Consider the following 20650-nt stretch of genomic DNA (forward strand, 5'->3'; position numbering starts at 1 on the left):
TATCAATACAGTGATCGCAGAATCTGCCACTCACATGACTGAGCCGTCGCTAGTTCCCAAAAGTGGGTATTCCCCGCAATCTGAAACCGCGGGAAATTTGTGTTCATCAATTTCATGAATTTTGCTGGGTGTGTTACTTACTAGTAGTTATACTGTGTACATTGGTACTTGTGTTTACAACCTGCCTATCTGTTTGTTTACGATAAGTTCTATTCTACACTCCCAAAGTAGTGGCCAGTCTTGCTTCTTACATTTGTGTCTTTGAAGCATGCTGCATTGCGATCAAATGTAAGCAATGCCAATGCAATGCAAGGGGTTCTTCATCTTCTTCATCTTCTTTTTACCTTAGTTAACTCGCAACCTGTAGCTGTACCTGTTCTACTCCTAATGGCTGCAATGCTTTTTCTTTCAGGTTTTTTGTAATTTAAAGTCACACGTTTTAAACAAAAATGGCTGAAATGCAGGTCAATGTACAAGTAGATGATGATGATGGATGTTTACGTAACCAAGGAAAGCCAAGTGGTCAGCTAGACTTAAGCTTTAATACCTCCGATGTAATCAATGCAGAATTTGACACGGACAATGAAGAAGAGTCATTCGATGAGTCGCCTCTCAGCATGGATTGGGTGGATTTGACTAATTATAAATTACCAGCTGATGGTTTAGCAATAACTTCATTACCAGGTAAGGTTTCTTTTTGGCCAAGGATACGGGTACGGCAGCCGTATCTGAACATTTTTTGGCTATTCGTACGGCAGTGATCTGAGCATGCGCAAAAGCATTCACCTCCGGTTACGTCACTGCCGTTTAGGTTTTTATAGTACGGCAGCCGTATTTGGCTATTCGTACGGCAGCTCGCCAAACTGCAGTTGTGGATTAAAGTGCCGCTTCGGCGTCCGTTTCAGGCACTTCTTGATCGTTCGAGACCTCCGAGTATACATCTTGCAAAAGTTTACATCTTCATATATTCTTTTTGCCTTTTCAAGTTCAGTAAACGATGAAAATTCGGTATTTAATTCAATTTCATATTGGGGATACGGCTGCCGTACCCGTAGTCAGTTCGATTATTCGTTTCTTTTTAGAGAAGTTAACGAAAACTTATCTTCTTCTGTTTGCAGTCTCTCTCTGTGTTTGCTCTTCGGAGGGTTTTTGTGTGCTACAGCAATTGAGTTTAAAGGCCTGTAGGCCCTAGTCCATTTGTAAATGATTTTTTCAGCATTGTTTTAAACTCTGGAGCTTAAACTACTGGAAGAATTTCTTTTAAGTTCGGTTTTTATTGATCTTACACTGTACATGTAAACGTAGATGCAGCCATTTTTTCAACATCTAATCTTTTCCAGGTTGCAGATTTTCCGAAACTTGGCGGAATCTTGACCAAGATATTGGTATGATACTTTCATTCTGCTCAGATAAGAATAATCATCTATCATGGCAGCTTTTATAAAGCCATCTTTAGCTATTTGTTTGTTTGGTGTAACATACAACTATCCATATTAGATGTTCATAGTAAGGACAAGTTATACTTGATAATGATATGAGTGAATACAAATGACAAAAACATTCTATACAGTGATCTATCTGTTGTCATAATTGACAAAACACTGCCATATGCTCATGATAGAGAATTTTTTTCCAGCATTCATAAAAAGCCAGGGAATCACAAACGTGATGTCTTTCTGCACCAAGGGTGACCTAAACCGGTGCAGGGTGAAGAACCTCTTGGAGAAATATGCTGCTGCCGGTCTCGAAGTCCATGACTGTCCTCATGAAGACATGATTCAACCCGAGATTGAAAACCTCATGAAAATAATTGAACAACTAGAGCTGAATTTGAATGCTGGGAAGAAAACCCTGATGCAGTGAGTATCGCTTTTTGAACATATTACCCTGGAACATTTCCAAGTTTGCTGCACGGAAACCTATGAATATGAAATTTATACTTTGTTTTCTTCACATTTCAGTTGCTGTGTTGGGCTTGGACGATCTTGTCTTGGTGAGTAAAGCGCCACCCAAACAAGTTATTGCTGCAGCCTTGCTATGTATGCAACAAAAAATCACTTGTCTGCAGATAGAAACCAGTAATCGCTGGGTTTGATATTATCAGTGACTTGGACCCCCCCCCCCCCGTGAAACTGCACTGAAATACACAAATCTCTGAGAGCAATTGGTGAAGAATAAATAGAAGGAATTTCTTCTCCTCCGTTTATATTTTCTTTCATGCAATCTTCTCTTTCATCTGAAAAACACTTTGTTTGCCACCAAAATCATTCATATTGTAATTCTTTCTATCGTCTTTAGTTGCTGCGTGTCTAATGATGTTGCATAATCCTGAACTTGAGCCAGAAAAAGCCATTGAAAATATCCGGAGCATTAGAGGACACCGTGCTGTCCAGTCTATAAAGGTATGTCCATTTGTTTGCCTGGGCCCTGTGATCGAGTGGTTAGCACTTGTCTCCCAATCAGTAATTAGTCGTGTTACATGGGTTCGATACCTAACCCGGACACATTCTTACACCATTGCTGCTTGGCTGGTTAATAAAGGCTGAGGGATGTGTGCGCTGCCTATGGTGTATACACTGGGAAAAAAACCTTCGCATCATTTAAATACCTTGATTGCTCATATGACATTGTATCAGAACGCGGATGACAAGACGTCTCATTTCTTTTTCAGCAATTTAACTTTATCACAGACTTCCGGACCGAATTGAACGAATTCTTGACTAAAACGGAAGAGGCAACGGCCCGAGCTCTATCTCGGTAGATCCTAGCTGCTGTCTGGAAAGATGTGGAAATAGTCTCTCATTAGGACTGCAAACTTGAACATTCGTGTACCGATGTGTCTTCAAATTTATATCAAGATCGTGATACGACTGTGGACAATACATTCCCCAACTTGCCGAGAATCATGTTTTTTCTGGCAGGCCTCCTGACCAACCTACCTATTTGTCTTAATGCTTGAACAAGCACGTTAGTTTGGTTGAACTCATTGCATAATTTCAAGTATTTTGATCCATTTAATCACACAAATACTCTATTTTCTAATCATATTTGTTGTTAGTCTTATCAGCTATATTATCAACTGTATTGATAATCTTTGTCAGTGGTATCAATTACTATGAGGGACATACCTGGGGCTCAGAAATGCTGTCCTTAACGGAGAGGTATTCTGATCACAGATGTCAAATTGAATAGAAATCACCAGTTGAGAACCAAAATCAGTGTCCTTATGAGAGAGGGTGTTTTGCTAACAGAGGTGGCCACTATGGCAGGTTCCACTGTATGTCTTTTCTGTGAGTTCAGAAATTCACCTGTTGAGCTATCTATCATTGTTCACTTCTATCAAAAAAAATTCTATTACTAAAATGGGTCCTTGTTGGTAATTGTGAAGGAATCAACACTTATGGTGACCTATCTCCTCTCTTGCCAGCAAGGTGGAGCTGCCATGTCCTTTCCGGCCGGCTGTGACTTGCTGTTGCCGACATGCTGGAGCAGTAGCCAGACCCGATTTGGTCTGCTTGTAACTGCCTCGCCTTTCTCAGAGCTCAAATGGCAGGATGCAGCATTCAGGAGGGTCTCCTCTTGCTGATCATGTCTGAAACGTGGTGGAGCTGCCATGGTCGATTCAGTCTCGTCTCTCACCATGTTGGCAACCAGTTGGAGGAACCATTGCTGATTTGGTCTGGTTGTGACTGTCTCATCTCTTTCACTGTGGAGCAGCCAGGCACAATTTGGTCTGGTTGTGACTGTCTCGTCTCTCACCCTGTCTGCACCAAGTGGAGCAGCCATGGATGATAAATTATTCGGTCTGGCTATGACAGTCTCCTATCTCTAATCGTGCCCGAAATTTGGTCTAGCTGCAATGGCCAAATCAGTCTCGTTGTGACTGTCTTCTCACTCATGATCTCGGCATCAGGTGGTGCAGCCAGGGCTAATATAGTCTGGTTGTGACTGTCTCATCTCTCTCAGTGTTGACAAGATGGTGGCACAGCCATGTCTCATTTGGTCAGGTTGTGGAAGTCTAATCTATCCAACTGTGTCTGCGGTGCAAGCAGCAGCAGCTTGGCCTGGTTCGGTCCTGTTGTGGATGTCTAATCTCTCCTACCATGTTATTTTATAAAGGCGATGGAGAGGCCAGGCCCGATTAGGTCAAGTTGTGACCTCATCTCTCACCGTGTCTGTAACTTGTTGGAACTGCCAGTGTCGATTTGGTCTGGTTATGACTGCCTCATCTCTCTCACAATGTTGGCAAGACGGCAGAGCTGCCAAGGCTGATTCAATCTGGTTGTGACTGCCTCATCTCTCAGTTTCGGTGTAGGGATGGAGCAGCCAGGCTGGATTCAGTCTGATTGTGACTGCCTCATCTCTTTCACCATATTGTTTGCAAGGTGTTGGATCGGAGTAGCCATGCTCAATTTGTCAAGTTGGGACTGTTTCATCTCATTCATCATGTTGGCAAGTTGATGGAACTGCGAGGTCAAATTTGGTTGGGCTGTCTCATCTCTCTCCACACGTTAGAGCTGCCATGCCAGGTCCGACTTGGTCTGTGTGCGACTGTCTGGTCCCACTCAACGTATTGGCATTGGAGCTGCCATGCCCAATGCGGTCTGGTTGCGACTCTCTCTTCGCTCTCACCTTGTCGGCAACAAGGAGCTCCCATGTCCGACTCAGTTTCTCTCTCACCAAGTTGTTCCCAGGTCACAATCTGGCAGTTGGTCTGGTCGTGACGGCCCCTGCTCTCTAACCATGTTGGTAGGTTGATGAAACTGCCAGGTTCAATTTGTCTGGTTGTGACTATCTCCTCTCTCTAAACGGGTTGGCAAGATGAGGGAACTGCCAGGTTCAGTTTGGTCTGGTTTTGATTGTCATCTCAATGTCTTGACAGGACTGTTGAGCTGCCAGGTCCAATTCGGTCTTGTTGTTACTGTATCATCTCTCTAACCATGTTGGCAAGTTGATGGAACAGCCAGGTCCGATTTGGTCTGGTTGTAACGGTCTCGTCTCCTTCAAATGGTTTGCAAGACTGTGGAGGTGCCAGGTCCTATTCAGTCTGGTTGTGACTGTCTTATCCCTCTCAGCATGTTGGCAGGACTATGGGGCTACCAGGTCCTATTCAGTCTGGTTGTGAATGTCTCCTCTCTCTAACCATGTTGGCAAGTTGATGAAACTGCCTGGTCCGATTTTGTCTGCTTGTCCCTCTCAACATGTTTACAAGGTTGTGGAGCTGCCAGGACCGATTCGGTCTGGTTGTGACTGTCTCCTCTCTCTAACCATGTTGGCAAGTTGATGAAACTGCCAGGTCCGATTTTGTCTGCTTGTCCCACTCAACATGTTTAAAAGGTTGTGGAGCTGCCAGGTCCGATTCGGTCTGGTTGTGACTGTCTCCTCTCTCTAACCATGTTGGCAAGTTGATGAAACTGCCAGGTCCGATTTTGTTTGCTTGTCCCTCTCAACATGTTTAAAAGGTTGTGGAGCTGCCAGGTCTGATTTGGTCTGGTGGTTGTGAGTGTCTCATCTCTCCCAACATGTCATCAATATGGTGGAGCTGCCAGGTCCACAGATGGTCCAATAATCTGACATTATGCATCTCAACCATGAAGGCCAATGGAAGGACAGGTGGCAACACAATAGTGCCATGTTAACAAAACATATCACAAAGTTTAATTTGTTGTAACTATCATTTATTAATATGTCCTTAATGTACAGATCACATGTATATCACAGTGCTACACATCAACAACTCACAAAGTATTGGACTTCGGGAGTAAAACCAAAGGAAATGCTCAACAAATTCTGATAAATTGATGACATTTTCACTCGACAATACATGGAATTAGAGATCTAGTATTGACATCTGATTACACTCACACTAAATCATAAACCTTTCAGTTTGCCAAATTCTAACTTCAAAATTTACAATACCAGACCTTTGAATAATATTTCATCAAATGAACAATGGAAAAACCATTACTTGGTATCAGCACATCTGATCGTACCTGCACCACTTTTAAATAACTTCATAACTTAATTCAGGTTGCAAACATTTCTCATACACTAAAAAACCTCAGTTTCACACTTGCAGAGCATGAACTAGAGTTACTGCAGACACTGTGACAAAGAATAAGAACAAGAAAGGCCTGATTAGAGCATTTTTCTACTACAGTCAAATTACACTTGGCCCCAGTTTTTTTGTAATTTAATTCCTGGTGAGGTTGGCTTTTATGATGTTACTTCTATTTCTCATTATTCAATTGCAACAGCAGACAATATGGAATGTAAAGCAGCATGTACAGCAAAAGTTCTGAGATAAACCAACACCCCACATGCAAAATAAAAAAAAATTGTTTTAAGAAAACTGAACCAAATTAAAAGCATAACCATGATTCTTCAACACTGTAGTGCATAGTTCACTTCAGACAAAACTTAAAACCCCAGATTTTCACAAACTGTACCCAAAATGTGCAAGTTTTATGCCACCCCAAAGAAATTCAATTCAAGAACAGAATTTTGCAACATCATAACAGGAAGTAACACATTTTGATTTTGTGATCCATCTCTTTTACAACTACTGGGTCAGGGTAAGAGTATTAATTTGAGCAAGGTTGTACTGGAGGGACTACAGTGATAATAGGAGCCCCCTAAGATTTAGTCCACACTTCATTTCAGGTATGTAACAATTTTGCTGCAGGCAAACTTGGGCACCCTCAACTATACTTTAAAGCAGCAAGACAGTCTTTTACAGTTTTACACAATTGCATTCAGCCATTACGAAATTTGGGGCAGTCAAGTGAGTCAGATATCAATCTATCGCTACAAATGGAGTGATCCCACAAATATTCAAATATAACTTGGAATTTCTTAAATTTGCTGGACATTACATCATTCACTATCAAACAAACTTGTTTTTGATGCATATTTTTTTACTGCTGAAGGTGTGCACTCAATCTAGGACCCCATCTAACATTTCTAAAACAAAACTCATTTCCTAAAATCCCTCCAGGTTTCAATTAACACCAACAACGTGATTTATTATGCTCCCCAATTAACCCCATTAAACCAAGTCACTACTTCTTTCTGCGCCAGACTGTACAATGCGCTACGGTCAACTGGTTTTTCCTTGCGGTTTCCCGGATAAAGAATGGCATCTCCTCATCCTCCACCAAGTCAAAAGCTTTTCCGAGTACTTTCTTTAGGCCATCAAAAGCAGTAAATGGTCTACCGTTATCATCTATATAAGCACCCACAAGATTTTCCTGAAACAGAAAAGGCAGTTATCATCTTCTGTTCTAATCAAAACCTATGTCTAATTTGACTGAACTTTCAATTTAACAAACTTCACAGTGTAACACCGTTATGAACACCCCATTTAAGAAAAGTTTTTTTTGTTAAAAGACAAGACATAGCCTTCATTGCTTCTCATCATGTATTAATCATATCACCATGAGGAAGGTTTTTCCTAACATCCCTCTAGTCCTAATGTGAAGCACAGTAGTCTCTTCAAAGCGGAAGCCAAATGCCTAGAAAATGCAGGTGTCACACATGCCTTACAGTCAGACATTGTGGAGGTTTTTATATACTTACGCTTTGAGTATACTCAGGTAAAAATGTGTATGGGCTTGTTATGACTAGAATTCCACCGGGAGCTACCAAGGCCTTTAATCGATGAAGGAAGTCTGTGGGAAGGTGGAGCCTGCATATAAGATTGGCTGCTAAAACACATCCAAATGCTCCCATGTCTAGAGGAAGATTACAGGCATCGCCCCACTGAAATACTGCCTTGGACCGCTCCTTTTAAAGAAAGATAGGAAATAATGTAAAAACTAATTTAAAAAAGAAGGCAAGACAAAAATATTTCCTCTGGGGAGGGGGTCATCAGTTTTACCATCCAAACTTTTACTTCGTCAAATATTGAGGTTTCATCACACTTCAACCCTCTCCAAGCTGGAGCAAGGTCCATCCACTACGATTTATCTTCATTCAGAAAATTGCTAATGTCTTTTTCATGACAATCACAACAGATAACTTTGAACAGCGCCAGTTTTGTTCAATGTTTTTTTGGGTTTTTTTATGGATCTGCCAAGAGTAATGACTTTACCCAGAGATGCTATTCGTATGTACGTTGAGATGCTATTCATATGTTTGTTGAGATGCTATTCATATGTTTGTTGAGATGCTATTCGTATGTACGTTGAGATGCTATTCATATGTTTGTTGAGATGCTATTCATATGTTTGTTGAGATGCTATTCGTATGTACGTTGAGATGCTATTCATATGTTTGTTGAGATGCTATTCGTATGTACGTTGAGATGCTATTCATATGTTTGTTGAGATGCTATTCATATGTTTGTTGAGATGCTATTCGTATGTACGTTGAGATGCTATTCATATGTTTGTTGAGATGCTATTCGTATGTACGTTGAGATGCTATTCATATGTTTGTTGAGATGCTATTCGTATGTACGTTGAGATGCTATTCATATGTTTGTTGAGATGCTATTCGTATGTTTGTTGAGATGCTATTCGTATGTACGTTGAGATGCTATTCATATGTTTGTTGAGATGCTATTCGTATGTACGTTGAGATGCTATTCATATGTTTGTTGAGATGCTATTCGTATGTACGTTGAGATGCTATTCATATGTTTGTTGAGATGCTATTCGTATGTACGTTGAGATGCTATTCATATGTTTGATGAGATGCTATTCGTATGTACGTTGAGATGACTATCAAACTGACTGTAAGCTTTTAGATGATCCTGCATGTAGCCACGCCAGTTACTGCTGTCAGTGAGAGAAACTTACAATGTCTTTGGGTACTTGTGCTACAAGATCTTTATTCATTTCTCCCTGGTCTATCACAGAGTACTCCATCCTGCCCGACTCTCGGAGATGATTGCAAGCATCCACAAATGAATGGCTGTAGTCTACTCCCACCACTTCATCGAATACCCTGGTAAGTTCAAAACATGAGCGTCCAACAGCGCAGCCAATATCTAGGGCTCTGTTAGGTATACTGTCCTGGAAAGGATAAACAAAATAACATCAGAATAAACATAGTTCCCAGTAAAAATAAAAACTTCAAAAAATCATGTTTCTTGTCAGCTGTTGGCCAGCCAAGATTGTGGCCATGGCGCGAAAAATGAATATACTTTTTATTCATTTATTCATTTGCCACCACTCTATAATTTCTTTTTACATCCGACCACACATGGTCTTGTTTTGCGACAATGTCTCTTTGAATGTGTTAAAGATCAGATTTTGGCTGGTCCTTCCTCACTGACCTCAGTACTTGTTTGTGGCAGTAGCCGGCATAGCGTTATTTCATCATGTGTACAACATGCATGAACAATACATGAGATTACAAGTTCTCCAATCAATGTCACCTGTCTTGTCTGGTACTTAGATAAGTAATATGACCCACTACATTTGGTTTAGATTACATGGTATGGTTTAGATTATATGTCATGATGTAGGCCTACATTTACATTCAGCCTACGAAAAGAAAGACTCGGCATATTCATATGCTCCTAATTCATATGCTACCAATACCATGACTGAGTACAACCAGTTCACTCGCCACTAGATTGGACAGACTCTCTGTCTCAACAGCTTATATTAACTCCCAACTCGAAATCTTCATGTAGGACTAGGCCTACTAAAAATAAATCTAAAACAAACCTCTTTTTTGTAATGCTTGATACAAACATCAGCACATCTCTTAGGGAACTCCAAGACGTCCTTGGGTACGAAGTCCCACTGTAAAACCTCACTTGGAGAGCCGTAATGGAAAATGAGGTATTCGTTCAGTACTTTTGGAGTTTCGTAGGATTCGTTACCCTTTCCACACCGGCGCCGCCGCCTACTATTCGACCAGAGTTTGTAAGTGGAGTACGCAGCTATACCCGATGTGATACCCAAACAACCAAAGGCAAATACCCTATGATCAATTCCATACAATAATGGCATGTTTAGTTGGTGAATTTTCGCCTATTTTGGGCAAAATATCAAGAGAAGTTATGCAAAAACTTGAGAAAATCGATTGCACTTTTTGTCTTTTAATTTTTGATAAACCTCTGTGAACTAATTCCACATTGGCCGTGGTGGCATGCCCTTAAGATGCGTGGTGGATCGAGGCGCGTTCGATTTCTAGCGCCGCGCTTCGGTAAGCACCGGATCTCGGGCCTTGAAGCGCATGCCCAGTATGAATCGAGCCCGAACGCTCTGGCGCCAGGCCGACCCGGCGCTTATGCATAGGCGCTCACTTCGGCCTGGCGCGAGATGAGGCTCCAGTACCAAAAATAACTTACTGGCGCTTACTCGCGCAAGTGCGGCGCTAGTAATCGAACGCGCTAATAATGGGCTAAGGGGCTCCCGTCATCGACATCATGCTGGTGTGGGACGCGAATGGGGAGTGAGGTGTTTATGGGCGTCACTTTGATTCAGTTGATGGGTCAGGTTTGTCGTTCCACCAGTGGTGTTGGTTAGTCCTTCCTCAGTACGCGCTAGTGGCTCGGAGTAATGGTATGAGCCGTTAGTGTTTCTTGACCACGTGCCCAGTCATTATGACTTTGGCGATGGCTCTTGGCCGAGTTTACAGCCCAATACATCCAGACGCACTTATTTCCTTCGGAAATGGGTGGAATCCCAGTTTGTGAGCGGATATCACTATATCTTTAACGCTGTTCGTCAGTCTAAAAAAGATCTGGTGCTAGTCATGTCAGGGCTTGGGGTAATGGGTATAGTAAAAATTAACCGGGTAGAGAATTTTGTATTGTGACGAAACTCATCTTCAGGAGTTTAGAGCTAAATAAGACATTTATTGTGTTAGTTTTGGTGATGTCCGGAGTTTACAGAGAATTAATTAGACTTATTGAATTGCCAAATTCTTAGCTTTTATCATTTCTTAGTCAACTTCACATGTAAACTCTCTACCCTACTGAGGGTATCCGTTTATATTTGTCCCCATGGTTAGATCTGTCGGTTCTTGGCTATCCAATCGACGTAGTGACTCGTCCTGCAGTAGACATCTGGCTCCTGGTGCTTTCCGCAAGGTGCACCACCCCAAGACACAATGCCATCCAGCACCCAGCGTCTGCCGCGGTAACAGCTCAGGGGACCTCCAGAATCACCCTGCAAACGGACAGATTAAGTGACACGTCAGCACCTCGAGATCATTAGAAAATATCATATCAGGCAGGTTTCACTGTTACGGCGACGATGTTTTTACTCCCCCACTTTCCCGCCAACAAGAGGCCCGCAACCTGATGCTCACAGCTTGGAGTGGCAGAGCGGCGAGTCCCTCCACGTCATACATCTTTACCTTAGACAAGGTGACAGCATATCAGCAGTGCCCCGATTAGAAGCTCATCAACGTAAAAAATAACTTACATGACAGGCAGATTGTGGTACTCCACCTCCTGCGCACACATTATCGTCGTGGATAACCTTCCTGTGGTGGTAGCGATAGGGGATCTCACAAACGCTGTTTTCTATCACACGCTGGGGGATAAACTGGAGAACCTCGATATCTTGTTCTGAAAATCCAGATGACCAATTTCACACGGATGACAGACGGATGTGATTATACATGTATATCTACTGCTGGAACATAATACTCCCGCCAAACTCCCGTTAATAAAGCGGTTCTGTTGCGACTTTTTGAGATACAATAATCTAATTTACTCGATGGTTACGTTTCCGATATATACACGTTACACACCGGGAGGAGAGTGGATGGATCATCCGGCCCGCGTTTTTCCAGTTACGTATTCAGAAGACAGTAAATCATACGCAGTGATCTTTCCGTTAGCACGGCGTGGGCATACCTCCTTTGGCGTCAACAAGGCCAAATCCGGATACTACACAATCCGCTCCAACTGGAACGACATCTTCTTGGCTCTCAGGCAGACATATAGGGCTAGTCACGTCATCAAAGACTACTGGTGTCTTCAGCTTGATGATGGCTATATCAAAACCTTAGAATATAAAAATGTAACATCAACATCGGCTTCATAGAAATGTTAACATCAGTTCTTTGATTTGGTATACGTTTACGTAATACATGTAGGTCTAGAATCGAAACCTCACCATTTTTCTCATGAAGTTAAGCGTACAGCTGGTGTGACCGCAAGTAAATAATCCCCCCCCCCCCCATACCGTACACCCATAGCTAAGGAACAATTAAGACAGTTGCCATTTTCTTACCATTATGGGTCATGCCGTCGAATCGCTCATGTTTCTTGACTGTCCTTATCCTGTGGCTCTTCTTCGAGCCGTATTTTATGGTACTGAGGTCATTAGTCCCAGCAACAACAGTCCATTTCCCTACCCACGGCCTGAAGAAAAATATTGTCCTACGAATTATACACTCGAATACACTGTACGTATAATCTCAAGTCTGAACTATAGCGCGTAGCCTACGTTCAAAAAGGTCTGGTTCCGTTCAACTGAATCGTTTCTATACTCATTGGGATGTGAAAAGAAACGGTCTCTCGGAAGATGTTTTTCTTGACGACTGATGACACCTCGCCCAACACTTACCCCAGGATGTCGTCTGCAATGCAGTGCGCCGCCGTCACGACAGTGTACTCATCTAGCAGGCTACCCCCACAGTAATGGAGCCCCGTCGTTTGGAGACTGATTTGCCAGGGCCATTGTCCATTCTTGGCTGCAGAACCGCCGATGATACGGAATGACGGCGATATTTGGCCACACCCAACTGCGTATAAAACGAAAAGGCACTCGAGTATATCAGAGTCTTCCAAATAAATGTATTTGAACGACTGGAGACCAGCATCCTAAGATTCAGGTTTTTCACTCGTATAGGTTTTTCCGAAACTTCGGGGTCGTTGAGATGAGTTATCAATGAGAAATTCCTTACCGTTTTGAGAGTTAGCCAGAAGGCAAGAAGTACTCGCTAGGAGTAAAAGCGCGTACAGCGGATGCAACTTCATCACGAACTCGGAAAAATGCACAACTACAGAACGACCGACGCTGCACTAAAATATGATAGAATGCAAGCCGACAGCAGTGTCCTGAAGTTGGTGTATAAAAAGCTTGTGAGAAGCTACTCTGATGCTGGTCATTTACTTAGACCGACATTTTTGTCCGAATTGTTATCGGTCTTGTTTTATCTGTTCTCAGCAGATGGGATTTCTCACTCGCCCGAGATGCATAGGGCCTATACGCTGGTCCGGACTTGACTGGGGAACGAGCAAATCTCTTGGTAGGCGGGAACTGAACTTGTACTGTCAATCGTCAACTGGATTTTGGTGAATAAACATATTAAAAGGGAGACTATAGGCACGAAGTCACAGATAGGCCAGTCATCTATGCTGTCTCACTGTTCACGCAATAACCAGACCATGTCCCCCAACGGTACGAATTGGTAATGGAGACCACAAATTATTAGTCACACCCACCCACACAATGATGGTGACGAAGCGCCTCCGATGAATATCTACCGTTCTATTCCGGGCCGAGTTCGAGCGGCATGTGGGAAAGGGCCACGCCCCTTCAACTCCCGCCAAATATTTTTAAAGCGACCAATCGTGATGCGCCGCGTCCGAGCGCGGAGGGTTGGCCAATTCCTCAAAGTGCCAGGAACCTTCATTAATATTCATGTATGATGTCATATTGACTAACGCAATCAATGAGATCACGTGCCATTTGTTACATCCACAATGTCACATGGTTCCTGTAACTGCTATTTTTAGAAATCCACATGGAGGAAGTACTACAGTATACTCAAGTACAGTGGAACCTCCCTTAGCGGTCACCTCTCCATTAAGGACAACCTCTCAATTAAGGACACTAGGTTTGGTCCCAAATTGGTCGTTTCCATTCAATTCAATCTCTAATCAGGACACCTCTCTAGGAGGACAGCACTTGTCAGTCCCGAGGGTGTCCTTAATAGAGAGGTTCTACTGTAGTTTATCTGTTTAAAAGTTTGGGGATGTTTTTGAAATTTTCTTGTGAAAAGATTGACAGGTCATCTTAGTACTTTGTTCGCATCGCAGGGTAAAATGTGGGTTTAATCCTTATATCATGGGATAGTTTGGGGTTAATTGCCCAACCACAGGGAATAATCTTCAACTCCTGTTCTGGGTGTGGCCCAGTGGTAAGGCATCCAGAACTCAAGGCCTTGTAACTGGGAGGTGAAAGGTGTTGGGGACCTTAAGTTTGATACCCATTTTCACATAGGGGTTACTGAAGGCCAGTTGGGGTACAAGACCGGTTGTAACTTGAAAAAAACAACAGTTAGTAAATAATCTTCTTGAATGCAATTTATTCCAACAGTTCAACATTCATTTTTGTGCATTTGGTCACTTTTTACAGTTTGATCATGTCGGCAGTATTCTGAGATGCAAACATAAATATATAATATAAATCTGATTACCAGCAAATAAGGTCCACAAAGTTTTCATGACTTTTAAAAACCATGCAAACCCCTCTGAAAAGCAGACCCAGACCCAACAGTACAGGATTGGACTTCAGCAAGTTGCCTCTAGTGCAAGTATCAACCCCCCCCCCCCCTCCCTATTTAGGGTCAGAAATCCACTGAACTTTGTAGACATTGTTCGCCTGGTCATGCGTTTCTTACAAGGAACATTGCATGCTGGGAAGGGCACAGACTTTCTGCTTGCAAAACACTGTTGTAAGCGATATTTGAAAACACTAGAATTGCTGGTATATGATATGTGCTCGGGATCATCACCATGCAGTGTTGATGTCGCAAAGGCGAGGCAAAACACCCCACAGTCATAATCGTTTTCCTGCTTCCATGTTGAAATTCCCGCCGGTGACGTAGGGTCACATGATCTATGATTAATACATGAATATTAATGAAGGTCCCTGGCGCTTTGGGGAATTAGCCTCTTCCTATCTTCAGCAGTCATCTTTCTCCATTGCTGGATCTGTTTGTGTGGAGCCAACCAATTTCAATAATCACTCAATTCATTCATCTTGGTGAGGCAGTTTAGTCTTGTGCTGTTTATTGCCCAGTCACCGGTGACAACAAAATTGAATGCTTGCTACAAATGAACAAGTCAAACAATCTCAATGAAACCGGCGGCTGGTGCAATTTCTATGCATCCGGTGTCACTTCCTTCAAGGAATCCTCGATTCTGTAGACCAAGTTGAAGTCTGAAAGTATAACTGTGGAGACGAATTAGTGATACAAACCTGACAAAGACTCTGTCTTGCTTCTTGAAAAGTGGCCCAGTGTCCCTTCCTTCCTTCAAGGAATCCTTCTAGACTCTGTAGACTGAGTTGAAGTCTGAAAGTATAACCGTGGAGACGAATTAGCGATACAAACCTGACAATTTCTCCGTCTTGCTTCTTGAAAAATGGCCGTGTCCCTTCCTTCCTTCAAGGAATCCTTCTGGACTCTGTAGACTAAGTTGAAGTCTGAAAGTATAACTGTGGAGACGGATTAGCGATACAAACCTGACAAAGACTCTGTCTTGCTTCTTGAAAAATGGCCGTGTCCCTTCCTTCCTTCAAGGAATCCTTCTGGACTCTGTAGACTAAGTTGAAGTCTGAAAGTATAACTGTGGAGACGAATTAGCGATACAAACCTGACAATTTCTCTGTCTTGCTTCTTGAAAAATGGCCGTGTCCCTTCCTTCCTTCAAGGAATCCTTCTGGACTCTGTAGACTGAGCTGAAGTCTGAAAGTATAACTGTGGAGACGAATTAGCGATACAAACCTGACAATTTCTCCCTCTTGCTTCTTGAAAAATGGCCGTGTCCCTTCCTTCCTTCAAGGAATCCTTCTGGACTCTGTAGACTAAGTTGAAGTCTGAAAGTATAACTGTGGAGACGAATTAGCGATACAAACCTGACAATGTCTCCGTCTTGCTTCTTGAAAAATGGCTGTGTCCCTTCCTTCCTTCAAGGAATCCGACTGTATACCAAGTTGAAGTCTGAAAGTATAACTGTGGATACATTTTAGTGATACAAACCTCACCGTCTCAGTCCTTCTTGAAAGTTGCACCTCCTTCCTCTCGAAAAATAGCGAAAAATACAGCAGCATCATCTCTCCTCCATTTCATCTCTCGAAAATGACATGAAATGAGTCAATCTCTCGGTGTACCTCATCCTCTCGAAAATTAGCGAAAAAAATATAGCAGCGTCATCTCTTCTGCTTCTTGAAAATTGCCCGAGTCCCGTCCTTCCTTCCTTCCATCAACGAAAACTGTAGACCAAGTCTGAAATTATAACTGTGGATACAGATTAGTGTTACAAACCTGACAACGTCTCCATCCTTGGCTGGGTCTCAAGTCTTCCATCCACTGATCTTCTCCAGCACCATGGACCAAAGTTGAACGCCAGAAACAAACATTTCTTTTTTCAAAATGGGACTCTGAAAGTAATAAAACTGAAACCAATGTCAGATTATACATTTAAATATATCACTGGAAGCACGGTGGTCCCCTGAATGCCATCAGGGTCTCTACTTCTTCTTCTTGTTCCAGTTAAAGTGAAATATCTCCATGGAGTACTGTCAAATAATAGTGAAGTCTTCCTAAGAATAGTTTTGTCTCTCCCATCAAGCATGCGTGATCTCATAAAACACAGACTCCTTCAAAAGACATCTTAAAGAGTATTTCAACGCATTTTCAATTGCTCCGATGATTGTTTTTTGCCATTATTTTACGAAACAATTGGTTTACTCATGCATTGTATTATTTTTGATGTATACTCCTTTTGGTGTCTTGTGGCTTGCATTCTTTTCTCATTTTCTCAGTTCTTTTTTTCTGCAAAGGAAAATATAAAAATTGAATATGTGGTACTATAAGACATGCGTGATCTCATAAAACAGACTCCTTCAAAAGACATCTTAGAGTATTTCAACACATTTTCAATTGCTCCGATGATTGTTTTTTGCCATCATTTTACTAAACAATTGTTTTACTCATGCATTGTTTTATTTTTGATGTATACTGCTTTTGGTGTCTTGTGGCTTGCATTCTTTTATCATCTTCTCTGTTCTTTTTTTCTGCAAAGGAAAATATGAAAATTGAATATGTGATACTACAAGACAAAGTCAGTTGTGTTGTGTGCGCTGTGATGTATAGTAATGGTCTCTTCTTCTCTATTTTCTGAACCTCTCTAATGTGTCTTGCAGCCATTAAAAGTGCGAGGGACCTTCCCAATGTGTTGTCTTCTTCTTCATTCTTCTATTGGAGTCGTCTTCTCTATTTTCTGAACCTCTCAGTCTCTAACGTGTCTTGCAGCCAAAAGTGCGCAGGACCTTCCCCAATTGTCTTCTTCTTCTTCGTTCTTCTATCGGAGTTGTTGCCCAGGTTTCGGCGCTATACAACGTGGATATAACGATAGCATTGTAAATGCGTAGTTTTCAAAGAGGCATTTAATCTTCGGGTTCCTGAGTATTCGATCAACTGAGACTTGAGATTTAGACTGTCGAATATTGATCTGCTGTGTATGTTCAATGTATTTGTCTTAAGTTTTGCTGCTGTTTAAGTTTCCAGGATGTCATTAAAGTACCTTTTTTCGCCAATGTTTTTTTTCAGTGTCAGTTGTTTATGGGACAAAATGTTATAATGTGTGCATGTGAGAAATTAAGTCATGGATGAACATAATATGACAGCTCAATGTAAAATATGTTTTTTTGTGTTTTGGACGAGTGTTTAGTTTTGTTTAATCTGGGATAAGTTTGTTTCGGTCTGCATCAGGGCACTTGTTTGAGTATTGATTGTCATTTACTGCATCTAACTTTCTAATTTATATTTAGCCGGTAAAACCTGCGAATAGTTGTAGACTTGGTCTTTACTTGAGAATTGACCTGTCAAGCAAGCAAGATCGCATCATCCATCATTATTGTATATCTATATCATAATACTCTAAGGCGGCTCGCTAAAGTGCCATTTGGGGGTCGTGTTTCGTCTCGAAATTTTGCACGTTTGCAGGTGATATGTTATCCTGATGCAACGTCATGTTTATTTTCGGAAATTTACTTCAGCGGAGCAGTAATGAGGGATTTTTAATCGGACACGGTCAATTCTCCTTACCACTCACGGAAGCCAAGTCATTGCTGTTTAGTTATGCAGGGGATTAATGAATCACCTGCACTCCCTGTGGGGTGACTAACACCTCCGGCCTGTTGAACGGCTGGCTGTGGGGGGGGGGGGTGATTGGAACAGCCTCTACACGTGTTGACCTGCTGAACCAAGGTTAATGTTATTTTCAATCCACGATTGTAGGTCACCTGATCTTCGAGATTTCGCGGGGAAAGAAATTGTAAACAAACGTATGTGTGCAGTTCAAATGTAAACAAAAATGTATTTTTGGTACTTTCGGTCGCTGGACTTGGGTTTTCCCGCAGTAAGGAGCTGGGGTCAAATTGGTGGTCTATTGTTTATGGGTGCTGTGTTAGCCAGAGCTAACCCGTGATAATGAAGGTTACCATGGTATGTTTATGTGCTCACCACAGCTCTCAATACTTGATCTGAAGAGGAGCGCTGAACCTGAAATGGCCTTATCAAGGAGCTGCTCACGGTGCTGAACTTCTAGCTTGCCTGTCGAGTAAGTGCCTTGCCCGAGACTTGGCTACATGTAGGAGGATCACACATTTTAAAGTTATAGTAGTGATAGTGCAATTGGTTCGAGCCATTTGGAGGCCGACATGTGAAGGCCTATCTGGGTACTCCCTCTTCTCCGTATAAAAAGGCGCATAAGGAACGAGGCATTGCCTCATCATCTCTATCGGACTAATTGATATACTTTTATACGCATACAGCACGCCACAGCTAGGTCCGAGTCTGTGGACAAATGGTTGGTTTAATTTGTCTCTTCGATATGGCTCCTTTGATATTGCATTAGATGTTTATTGCAATTCAATCTAATCAAGGTATAGCCCATTTGAACCTGCCTGCGCCACGGGTACAATGCTAGTATATCATATTACATGATTGTTGCTCAGTTGATATAAGTTTGAATAACATGGCATTCCAGAGATTATCCAGCAAGATGAGTTTAACTTTGCTTATTCATGTTCAAATTTCCAGAATTGCCAGGTCATTTCTTCTGCCTCTGGTATGGTTGTCCTGACAGGAACACTCCAGAAGACAAATTTGGGGAATCCTAAAAAAGACTTGGTATTTAGCAGTAAATCCTGCACCTTGTAGACTTGGTCTTTACTTGAGAATTGGCCTGTCAAGCAAGCAAGATCGCATCATCCATCATTATTGTATGTATATTATATTACATGATTGTTGCTCAGTTGAACCATGTTTGATTAACATGGCATTCCAGAGATTATCCAGCAAGATGAGTTTAACTTTGCTTATTCATGTTCAAATTTCCAGAATTGCCAGGTCATTTCTCCTGCCTCTGGTATGGTTGTCCTGACATGAACACTCCAGAAGACATTTTGGGAAATCCTGAAAAAGACTTGGTATAGTACCAGAAAAGGAGAGTAACTAATTTTGCCAACTTTGCAACAAATTTCCTCCTTCACTGGAAAATTGTTCCCCACAGTGTCTGATGGCATCTGTGAATGGCACTGATGTTGGCTGGAATTTAATCGCATCTCAGGAATATCAACCAGACACAACACAATCTGTGAAATTGAAAAAAGTGAATTTCTCAGCTGTGGATCAATCAATCAACTTCTGTAGCTACGTTTATAGTGGGACAACATCATCGAAACAAATTTTTAGGGGCAGGGGAAACTGAATAGGCTACAGCTCACCTGAGTGGAACAACCTACGACTGCTTATGACTCCTCATTATCTTTGTCTTTGATGTATGTAACAAGGTGGTACCAGGTAGTGGTAGTAGATAATTGGTTGACCTTGAAGGTGACCAGAGATCAGAAGGCTCAATTAGCACCTGACACCCCCCCCCCCCCCCCAAAATAAAATTTATAGAAAGTATTTTATGGTGTTTTCGGGTAACACTGTGTCTTGTCAACAACTTGAAATAGCATGAATATTTTGGTAACAAGTTAAAGGTTATAGGGGTCAAGGAATCTATTTAGGCGAGAATAAATTTCTTAACATCGACTTGGTTCCCAAGTTCGGGATCATCGGCATTCAGGACCTCCACCACTCCACGCCAGATGTATGCGCATGTGATGTTTTAACAAGTGTACCGCAAACTGGCAACAACATACGCCCCCGTTGCTCCGCACTCTGAAACTAACCATCGACCAGTAGTTCATGGTTGCATAGTGTAGTAGCAGAGCATTTCTAACACTTGTGATTCTGGCTCCTTCTAGGAGTATACGCAGCCCAATTTCGGCAGGAAATTGAAAGTCCGACTGTTTGCTTGATGAATTTATAACAAGTTTTCGGCAGGAATTCCTGTGTTTGTTAAATGGCTCAGGTATGGAATATTAAACCTTATTTGAACCTGTTTTAATCGGTTTTATTGAATTACACAACACATGTACGGGTGTGTCAAATAATCGGAACAGCTGTCCTGCAGTGTTTTTAATGCTTTTTCTCAGGGTTTTGTATATGACGTACAATAAAAAAGCCTCAATCTCAGGATGGTTTCCGCTGGACTTCCCCTCAACTTTTTAAGGGGGAGGGGGAGGAGGGATGTTAGTCTCGTTGGGGGGGGGGCAAGTCTTTTGTCTGGGGACAGGTCTTGGTTAGTTGGTGGGAGGGCAGGTCTTTAGTT

The 20650-nt window shown here is 42.1% G+C and overlaps 3 protein-coding genes across 4 annotated transcripts; 1 reads left to right on the forward strand and 2 right to left on the reverse strand.

The window, feature by feature from the left end:
* Positions 1-90: 90 nt before the first annotated feature.
* LOC135484957 (cyclin-dependent kinase inhibitor 3-like) lies at positions 91-3308 on the forward strand. 2 transcript variants are annotated; one of them, XM_064766673.1, is made up of 7 exons: positions 91-128; positions 413-684; positions 1341-1385; positions 1637-1859; positions 1962-1993; positions 2299-2402; positions 2672-3308. In XM_064766673.1, exons 2-7 carry the CDS (start codon positions 450-452, stop codon positions 2759-2761), a joined length of 729 nt encoding a protein of 242 aa, XP_064622743.1. In that variant the 5' UTR covers positions 91-128; positions 413-449; the 3' UTR covers positions 2762-3308. The 2 variants fall into 2 exon arrangements, with proteins under 2 accessions (XP_064622743.1, XP_064622744.1); XM_064766674.1 differs by lacking the exon at positions 91-128 and adding an exon at positions 210-288.
* A 2369-nt stretch (positions 3309-5677) lies between these two features.
* Positions 5678-10044, reverse strand: LOC135484741 (uncharacterized). The gene is made up of 4 exons (XM_064766409.1): positions 9678-10044; positions 8802-9017; positions 7579-7785; positions 5678-7250 (listed from the first exon to the last, which is right to left on the reverse strand). Exons 1-4 carry the CDS (start codon positions 9963-9965, stop codon positions 7062-7064), a joined length of 900 nt encoding a protein of 299 aa, XP_064622479.1. The 5' UTR covers positions 9966-10044; the 3' UTR covers positions 5678-7061.
* Positions 10045-10790: 746 nt separating this feature from the next.
* LOC135484911 (chymotrypsinogen A-like) lies at positions 10791-13068 on the reverse strand. Its single transcript, XM_064766610.1, has 6 exons — positions 12880-13068; positions 12540-12717; positions 12204-12334; positions 11825-11974; positions 11388-11533; positions 10791-11129 (listed from the first exon to the last, which is right to left on the reverse strand). The coding sequence occupies exons 1-6, from the start codon at positions 12950-12952 to the stop codon at positions 10968-10970; spliced, it is 840 nt and encodes a 279-aa protein (XP_064622680.1). The 5' UTR covers positions 12953-13068; the 3' UTR covers positions 10791-10967.
* Positions 13069-20650: the final 7582 nt, after the last annotated feature.

This window comes from Lineus longissimus, chromosome 3, assembly GCF_910592395.1.
Source record: "Lineus longissimus chromosome 3, tnLinLong1.2, whole genome shotgun sequence".
Taxonomy (NCBI): Eukaryota; Metazoa; Nemertea; class Pilidiophora; order Heteronemertea; family Lineidae; genus Lineus; species Lineus longissimus.